Raw genomic sequence first — 10,562 nt, 5'->3', positions numbered from 1 at the left:
GGAATTTACCTACACATGTTTTCCTGACGGGCGGCCAACTTGAGTATTGGATTTCGATCATTTTTAGGCCAATCACTTAAAATGATCTTACTAAACTAATGAACGTGGTGGATTTCCCAAAAATGTCAAGGATGGCCCCACATAACTTAACATCAGTGTTTTTTAGGTGGGAGAGGCCCACTAACGATATTCCAACTGTATCATTAAAATTACTTCAATAAAATGATCTGAGCAATTCAATCATTATCCATGTAAATTAACGGTTTTGATGAAGCTGTGGACCCCAACATGAATGGGCCATAACATAAATCAAACTGAACAAATGATCCCAACCGTCTAATCAAGTTTTTATCCACTAGATATGGTCCACCAACAATCATATGGTTGTTCCCATCTCCAGGTATCCCATTGCAACACGCATACACTTGCCGAAGATGAACATCATCAATCCCATCAATCTCTACAAAACAAAAACCAAAAGGAAATGAGATTACAACAACTCTGGGCCTAGGCCCATTAATCTGGCCCAAATGTGATTTTTACACATTTGGGTTTGGCCCATCTACATGTAGGTACACATGGTGTGTGAGATTGGATCTTCCCACTGGTGGGCCACACTCTCTAGACTACACCATTCCAATCCACACCTTGTGTGGGCCCCAACAGGCATAAGTTATCTTTGTATGCCCTATGGCCCACCTAAGGAGTGAAACAAACTGATTTTTTAGTAAGAAGATTTTTAGTTTCAAATAAATGGACGGCCCAGATCTCACACAAGTCTACACATGCCCTAAATTTTAAGCCCAGGCCCAGACCTCAAGTTGAGTTGATTGGCCTGATCCTTGGGCTGTCAGGACTGGGTAAGATGGGCCGGGCCAGGCAAACCGGCCCATTTCTGGTGATGATTCAGCTTGCTTCCTTACCAATTGAAGAAATCCCAGCTTTACTAAGGATTCCATGAAAATCTCCATGTCCCTGTTGAAAGGCCAAACAATAGATCAGGAAAAGTTTAGATAGTCTTCGGAATACTGAAGTAAAATTGTATGGCACACGTCGGATGGACCATGGAAAGTTCTCTTTTTTTCTATGAATATGATCTTCACCATTCAAAAAGTTGGATTTTGAGTTTAAACCGTTGGCCAATCTATGATTTTAACCGTATATTAGTCTGACGGTTAGAGTTGTTTGAAGGAATCCATATACCTTTTTCCATAGCTTATTCCTAGTGGGACCACTTGAACGGTTCGGATCAACGATTTGGGGTGCAAATTTTGGTGATTCAATCTTTTGATCAGATCAGATGACCCTAACGATCCAGCAGAGATGAACGGCGACCAATGGTCCGATTTTTACTCCGACCGGATTTAACAACCAGGATCATCTGAGATCTTCACCATTGGAGCGATTGCGATCACCGAAAGGTGGGCCCCACAATAGTTTTTGGGGCCGAGAAGATGGAAGGATTATGATATGAAACCACTTAAATTACCTTATAAGGATCTTGCCGTCCCTGCTCTCGCACGTGTGGAATGTGCAGCCTTTCCCAAAGGGAACACGAATTCCCATCCACTCTGCAGGAAAAATAATGAGTTCTACACGCTCCAAACTAGACGTTTGCTAAGACTACACGTGCATCAAATCCGAACCTTCCATCAGGTGGATCTTATTGTTGAGATCTTTTTTCCAAAAAAGTGGACCACTTCACTCCTTAGGTAGGATACAATCTACAACATAAACGGATGGCTAAAAAATTTTTATTTATACATTTTGGTCCACCTGAGTAGTCAATCTGGCTGATTTTTAGTGCAGGTGATCCAAAATACATGTCCCACCTAATGGAAAGTTCGGATCTTAGCACGTGTGCTCCATTAGATTTGTCAAAAGGGTCATGGGCGATGATGTTCCAGAATATCAACGGCTGGGATCACCAGTAGGAAACATTTTGTACTGGCCCACCAAACAGACGTCTCAGGTTGATGCTCCCATGCCCTTGATGATCATGTCCATGATCAAGGGCCAAAAGCAACAGGAAATGTATGGATGAAAGACACGTGGACCGGCACTCTTTCGGATTTTATCATATGGATGGTCTGGATCACTGAGCCATGGGACCCACTTATACAAGTGGGGACCATGAGTTTCGTGGATCTGGACCCGTTGATATAATGGGCCCACCTTGAATTTACAATGTTCCTAAAAGTTTCTAGAATGGATGATCTTATCCACCTCATCGGTGGCTGTTATTTCAGACCGTTCTTGTATTTTCTTCCTACCCATTTATTCCTTAGCCACTAATCCAAGGGCTAGAAATGGTCTGATCTGGGAGATGTTTCAACCATCTCCCATCCGCTGTAGTTTCCTTCAGATCAACGGTCTGGATCTCTGAATAAGTGGCCCTACTTTTTATTTGAGATAGATTTACGAGAAGATACGGACCCATGTGCCAGAGAACACCAACGGTGTCACCTTCTCCATAGCATGACGTGTCCACCTTCATCACCATTGATTCTCCCATGGACCCAATCAGGCCAGTAAGGAAGCCAATAACATGCTGCAAATTTCATAAAAACCATGCCAAGAACAATATCATCTCTTGCAAGTGCTCCACACGTGTCGCAGTGGCACACACGTGCTAGACCGAAGAGGGTGGGTGGCCCATTTGATGAACATGGCCTAGCCCAAAATTCGATCATGTCCGATCATCAGGTGGGCCATACTTATTCATCAATTATGGATAATTGGTCATCCTTTTTTAACCATCATGGCCTAACTGACCGTTGGATCAGCCTGATTTTTGAGCTACGATACATCCACTGCGAACGCCACCCAATGAACGGTCCAGATCTTGCACGCGTGCCATGTCAGCAGACAAAAAATAACAAATTTGGCTAAGTACCTTTTTCCCCTCGTACAAACCGCGTAAGGGAGTGAAATTGCAAGTACATTTGCAGTCGTCAGATATCAGATGGGTGATTTCTCCCGTATTCCGGCTTCCAATCGCCGAGTAGAGATCATGAACGGTGTCGATCGCTTGTGGGCCATCATCAAATGGGTCTATCTGATGAGAGGGAGCAACACCATGGGGTGGAAGAAATGGGCCACTAGATCTGGCAGAGACGTTGGTGTAATTTGGATGAAGAAAACATGGAGGGATAGCTGATACACGCAATCTCGGTGTATGTGAGTGTTCTAAATTTGGAGAGGGGCAGTAGTATTTACTATTTCTGGGACGTGTTAAAGCTGGTAATTTCGGGCCAAAACGAGGGTAAAATTGGAAAGAGGAAAGAGCCATTTCCTTGTGTGAGAGATATGGTGTATTACTCAGAAAACCGAAGCAATCGGCCTTCTTCATTCAATGCTAGAAATGCAAGGAGGCTCACCTTCTAAAGAGAGTTTTGCTTGATCTACACGCGTGTAGGATTCCAGCCCATTTACACGCTGCCACACGTGGCAGATCTAAGCCGTCACATTAGGTGGCCTAATCTTGCTTTAGTGGATAATGTCTTGGGTTTTCGGGGAAATGAATTAGCAACTTCCCCTGCCATTAGCCCGATGGCTGATGGTCGGTGCTCTGTGGGCCCCAACATGATGTATATATTTCATCCATGCTGTTCATCCATTTTTATAGATCATTTTATGACTTGATCCAAAAAATTAGAGGTATATAAATATGAGGTCGACCACACCATAGGAAAACAATAGTGATTGGATATCCACCATTAAAATCCTCCTAAGGCCCACTGTACTATTTATTTGACATCCAATATGTTGAATAGGTCATACAGACCTAGATGAAGGGGAAAAAATATCAGCTTGATCCAAAAAATTTATGGGCCCCAAAAAGTTTTTAACGGTCTACGTTCATTCAACACTGTTTCCTGTAATGTGGTCCACTTGAGATTGGGATACACCTCATTTTTGGTCTCATATCTTAAAATGATCTAGAAAAATAGATGGACGGCATGGATGAAACACATACATCATGGTGGGGGCCACAGAGCACCGACCATCAGCCATTGGCTGGTGGCAGGGGGAGTAGCCAATCCGTTTCCGGTTTCCAGCCTTTTCCAAGTATTGATCTAATTCAGTCGGCTGTATGCTAACTTTAGTTGAAGTTATCAGGCATCTCCCTTTTCCATCCAACGTGTCACTGTATGCAACATCCGATCCATGTGAAAGGTGGGCCCCGTCATGAAGATCTCATGGCACCAAAATCAGGTTGATCCGCTGGTCAGACAGGCTACAATATTAAAATCAATGGATAGACAATGGTCAGACTTAGCATGAAAGTGTGGCCCATTTAATTAGTGGATAGGAATAGTTTTTAGCAAATGAGATCTTAATGGTCAGGTCCACCATTTACATGGCTCGGATTTTCTGCTTAAGTAACACTCTAGTGGATGAGATGGGGCTGTTTGCTAAGATAGCATGCAATCTGCCGTATTCGATTATTGCAGTCCGGTTCAAACCTAGTTCGTCGTATAGAAACAGGAACATCAGGTGGGCCAAAGATCAGGAGGACAGTAAATAAAAATCAGCTAACGGTCCACATTCAAGGGGCATATGTGGATTACTTAATGAGTGGGTTGACTTGATTATTGAGCCAAAGAACTTAAGGATTTTGGAATACACGATGAATGGCTTAGATCTGACACAAGTGGCCCAAATTGATATCGTGTGACCGCGTGTAGATGGGGTGTGATATACGTGCGTGTAAAAGTAGCAAAACAGAAGGCATCATGCATTCCCTCCTGACATGGGAAGGCATCTCTCTCTCTCATTTTTCATCTCGAAGGATGCCCACGCGCGTGTAAAAGGAAGCTCGTGTACGTGCCACCAAACGTACAAACATGGCCTACAGATACAAGATCTAATCCATCCATCATGGACATTCCACTGTTTTGATGCATTTTTCCAAGAGTTAGGTTGGGAAATTAATCAGATCGGTCAGCGGCCATGAAACATATCCACGGATCAGAAACAGTTGCTCAATTCATCTAAGCCAATCACTGTTTCTAACGTCTTGGGCCTACCCAATGAGTGTGCCAACCTAATTTATGGGTGAGAACATCAGGAAAATTGGACCCACCTAATGGACGGCTTCCATATTGCATCCGTCTGCCATGCTGGCAAATGTGATGGCGTGAAGATGGTGTGCCTTTGAACATGCGTGTGGGATGCATAGTGTCATGATCCGAAATTCGAGTACAGAGTGTATACTCTTAGACTCGAGATTCAGTTTGTAACTCGTACACAAAGTGTACTAACCAACTTCAATTACACATACATAACACTTAATACTAATCAACCAATCATATATAAATCTTGACGATCCTAAAAATAATATAAATATTAAAAATCATTTATTTATTATATCATCATACTACAAATATATTTATTTTAGACTAATATTATTTCAATTAGATAAATATAAACAATTTCTTAAAAACTTAAAATCAATACCAATATGCATTATACGTTAATCAAACTATTCTAACAAATAAATCACATAATAATAAATGGTCTAATGCCGCCACTTTCTCTTCAGATAAGTATAACCACGTTTCATATGGGTCGTGTTCATGTGCGGTAAATCTTTCCGGTTCTTGCGCCACATCATCTGTTAATGGCTCCTCTGTACGGTTTTTCATCAATAAAAAGGTAAGCTGGCTGGGCTTAGTGAAATAACCCAGCATGGTTCATAATCATAAAAATTAAAATTACATAAAAATGTATATAAAATGATATGGATGCAAATGGTGTGTGAATGCATCAGATGAGATGATCATCCATCTGCTTGGGTTGGAGGTCGTCAACTCGCATCCACCCGTTGGGTAGGCTTCCACCTTTCGGTAGGCTTGGGTATAGCCCACATCCGGTAATGCTCTATTAAGATTGATATTTCTTCTAGGGAGGGTCCTTAAGATCGACAATGCATTCTACAAAAACAATGAATGATAGATGATGTATAGATGTATCAATTTCATAACTGCCATATATACTTGTCTTGATAAATAAATTTAATGTATAATTATAATTTCATGCAATTTGGCACAGATTAGCATATAATTTACCGCATCATACAATATTTCAATAAAACACTCAAATCTGTACATCAATCAATCAAACCATCACAGATAATTTATTTTAATTCCAATGAATCATGAGACACGTTGGGTAACTCACTTGAGTATGGTAGTGTAGAATCTACAAAGTAATTGGGTTGGTTTGAATTCAGAGATATTATTAGTTATATCAACAACATTATTATTTATCTAGTTATTTTATATGATGGGGCTCACCTTTGATATACATCCTAAGTGACCAAACCTTAAATGATAAAATAATTAAAATTATATGTTTATTAAATTTAATTATAAAGATTTAGATTTTCTTTTTAAGATCCTGAAATTGAATGTCAAATAATTAATCGGGGTGGCCCACCGGATGATTGGATCATCCAGATTCTTCAAGTCTTGACATATTTTGCCTCTACACATTGAATGAATTGTGTGCATCTAACTATATATACATCGATGACCCATCTCGACTTTCTACGCTAAGTGATATCAATCAATTACGCAGAAATCTCAACTTTTCTTATTAAACATTTATATATCTGACTAGTGTGGCCCATCCGATGGTCGAATCAATCTGAAATTGAAGGCACTGTTATCTTTTGGTGCTTAGGATCAAATGACCCGTTCAGATCTATCTTAACACAATCAGATTGCACACATTAAATTTATTCCTAAAATATTACTAAACGGATTTGAAATCATATAGCATCACTTTGTCAAAATTGTCTCTACACACCTATATAATGATCATGTGGATGATACACACCATCTATGTATAGATCAAGAAAAAATTAACAACATAATAAAAAATTAAAAAGATCTAAGAGTTGGAACTTACCTAATCAAGCTCTCTTAGAATCTCCTCTCTCTTTTTCTTTAGGGCTTTCTATCTCCTTTTTTTCTTATGCCGAAACTTCTCTTATCCTTTTTTAAAGAAACTTCTCATAAGATAAGATGAGCACATTATCCCTTATCCTGAAATCATACTCATTTGAATAAATCAGCCATGTGTAAATACATTTGATTAGCTAAGTTATTTTATACATACTCTAATTAAATGAAAACACATACTTCAATAGATCCTATGTAGGGGTAAAATCCATTTGGAGTCCAGACAATTTCGGAATCCTATGATAGTATCTATTGAGATCATGAATTGTATATGCTTCTAATCGCGAAGTAGAGATCATGAACAGTGTCGATCGCTTGTGGGCCATCATCAAATGGGTCTATCTGATGAGAGGGAGCAACACCATGGGGTGGAAGAATTGGGCCACTAAATCTGGGAAAGACGTTGGTGAAACTTGGATAGAGAAAACATGAAGGGATAGCTGATACACGCAATCTCGGTAAATTTGATTGCGCTATGCAATACGAAGTCGTAGTAAGCCAAATGTTATATACTGTGGATGCAATGCAATATGTGAATCCTGACGAGTTCATGAATATGTGGGACAAGTTTTGCCTTCACTGTACACACAGTAGCTTGCCAACCACTGGTAGCTCGCCCAGGCCCACTCGGCCCCACCCACATCAGCGTCCGCCCATGTGTGCCCACCCACATGTGACCACAGTGACGAGGCATCGCAATATGTCATATGCAGAGGATGCAATGCAGTATGCTATGCAAAAAGAAATGACAATGCTGGAGTGTGTAGTCGGGATGATAGTACGTGGTATCGCAAGCTGTGGAGTTCATCATGAGGGACTTCTATCCAAACCAGTCCCATACCTAAATTTGGATAGCTATACTCAATATGGTAAACTCCTAATCTCAGGTTGGTCGCGCGCCCAACCGAAATGCTGGCCATTGCGAAGGTACACATAATAATCTGGTTGTGCACCACCAGCCCGAGTGGATAATGAATGAATGAATGAGTGAATGCTGAGTATGCAACTCCTGCTCAGTAAGTCCATATATCAATACAATTCATCTCTAAGATATCACTGGGGTCTAGTACACCATACGTCAGCTTGCCTCCCCATCTAAGCGCACAACAGGATAAGTAGAAGAGACCTCACTATCCGCCTGTCAATATCGAGCCCGGCTCGTCGATAGCAGACTCATTTAGGAGCTAGTTAAACTCGGCCTAACTTAAAGCCCCCTAACTCGGGCAGATAAGGCCACACCCCCTTCCAACCGACCATGACACAGTGAGAGATGCGACCTACTGGTATACGGCCCTCCTGCGCTCATGTATCCACTCGGTCTTGACGTTGGAGCATCTCCTGACCTCGGAGGTTTAGGGAATTTTACCCAGGGACATCTATCGCGTGCTCATGTAGAACCAAACATTTTCGGTGTCCCATCTGGCCATCCACGATATGCTTGTAGAGGCCACGACCCTGATGTCGCTAGGGCGTACGATGTTCATATTATAAAATGCGAGATGCATGAGTCATACCATCTAATCATGCATCAAACTTGCACGTACCGCGCGCTCATGTGGGGTAACTCCATCTCTCACAGAGTCCCATAAACAATCAACTCAATGGCACATATTATGCTCAATCACTCCTCATAAACAAGCATGCGGATAATGCGTATGGGCATGTATCATGAAGTATACCAAGCATGATTATAATCACATACATCATGGTGGGCCGGTATAAGACGGCCCATGGCCCGTATAAGTAAATGATTAGCCCCTGATGTATGATGGTTAATAAAGTAAATTTAGATTATGTAAAAGATTAATTACATCAAGACGGTGGCACATAATCAGTGCGTGTACTAACATAGTCATAATCGATAATCGGCTTATATATAAGGCGGGGTTCATAGAAGGACAGTAAATATAATGCATAACATGAAGATCGGTCCTCAACGGTGGATATACCAAATTCGATACCACAGATCCTTCCGTCTACGGTGATGATGTACTCTCCTCATATCAAGAATGTGCCTAGATGGCCTACTCATATCAAGAATGGGCCTAAGGACAAGGAGTGGGCTTCCCCACCTATTCCATCACGTAGCAATTTGGGCTTCCTAAGGGCCCTATTGTATGTGGTTATTGAATTGCTTGTCAATTTGTGAAGTTGCATGGGTATTATCCCCAATCTTGCTGATTTCATAGGTTAAATTCCATTGCATGTAATTAATATGTGTAGATTTAGTGCATAGTTGATTATATTGTTGAATTGTTGAAATTTGTGGAACCTTTAGTTAGGAATGTCCCTGATCTTACTGAATTAGTGCCATGGATTCGTGCACATGCCCCCCGTAGGTTTGGAATGGGTGCATTCACTACCCACACCCCACCACATAGGCTAAATCTCCCCATAGTTGGTTGCAGTACTTATTACCCTATTCGTTGATATCTTGCAACTCAGTCCCATGTACTAGCACAACTAGGAATCCACTGAATTATGCGCAATGCTGACTTGTGCCCTGATTTTGAATACGGATTATAATTATATTTACCTGATTTTCCCCACAACTACAGGTAGATCGACTTCTTCTCGTTGGTTTTGTATTTATACATTGCGCCCTTTTTGGATCGGCCAACCAATCAGAACTTTCTTGGGCAGCCCTTGTGTTGGGTCAGCTCATGGGTAAGTTTGGCCTAACTAGCCAAACCACGAGTTATCGGCTGTAGTTGGACTACGCAAGACGTTGCTCTCAGGACGTACAGCCGTGGTTCGTCTCGTTGGGACAAATTGGCCTACTGGTTGCTCATCCTTGTACATTAATCATGTTTGTACATGCCTGTTGGAACCCGAGGCACCCTGCACCCGTTTGCGCCCACTGATAACCAGAAGACGCGGCCCACAAGACTCATGAGCCGGGGATGGTGGAATGAGACATTATGCCCGAACTGTCGGCCTACACTGGGGTGACGAGCTTCCCCGTAGTGACCAGTAAGTAACTAAACTCATGAGCTGGGGATAGTGGAATGAGACATTATGTCCAAGCTGTCAGCCTACGCCGGGCTGACGAGCCACCCGTAGTGACCGTGAGCAAAGACTCTATTTGTCTTAACCACCTTCGTATGGTTCTGATGTTGGGAGTGACGAACCCAAACAGGCCAAGGATCGCGAGAGCCATACGGTCACGGTCGCCAGAGTCGCGCGATCGGATTAGGGCGTTGATCTGTTGGGGTGTCTCGATTTTCCCAAACTACTAGATGAATAGACATAATAATCAACTCGGCTAACATTTACATTACATTGTATTGGTTACTTTTGGTGATTTGGCAGTCGTGATCGCAATGAGGGAGTGTTGGGCATTCACGATCGTTAGATGTTATCATTTGAAGGAGTGTTGGTGTGAGAGCATGTATCATATCACTGAATCATGTATTTGTATTAACCAGAGTATTTACGATTCTATGGATGTATGCATTTCACTAAATTTGCTCACGCGTATGATAATCTATGTAACTTATTATTAATGGTACCACTAAGTTAGCTACTCACTCCCAATATGGGACGGTGTTTTAAAACACTAACCAGAATCTGTCATAGATGCAGGGTTGA

The 10,562-nt window shown here is 41.7% G+C and overlaps 1 protein-coding gene across 1 annotated transcript; it reads right to left on the bottom strand.

The window, feature by feature from the left end:
- Positions 1-200: 200 nt before the first annotated feature.
- LOC131218476 (uncharacterized) lies at positions 201-3,338 on the bottom strand. Its single transcript, XM_058213035.1, has 5 exons — positions 2,897-3,338; positions 2,437-2,551; positions 1,490-1,571; positions 924-975; positions 201-460 (listed from the first exon to the last, which is right to left on the bottom strand). The coding sequence occupies exons 1-5, from the start codon at positions 3,290-3,292 to the stop codon at positions 377-379; spliced, it is 729 nt and encodes a 242-aa protein (XP_058069018.1). The 5' UTR covers positions 3,293-3,338; the 3' UTR covers positions 201-376.
- Positions 3,339-10,562: the final 7,224 nt, after the last annotated feature.

This window comes from Magnolia sinica, chromosome 11 (assembly GCF_029962835.1).
Source record: "Magnolia sinica isolate HGM2019 chromosome 11, MsV1, whole genome shotgun sequence".
Taxonomy (NCBI): Eukaryota; Viridiplantae; Streptophyta; class Magnoliopsida; order Magnoliales; family Magnoliaceae; genus Magnolia; species Magnolia sinica.
This window is presented reverse-complemented; position numbering and strand designations above follow the sequence as displayed.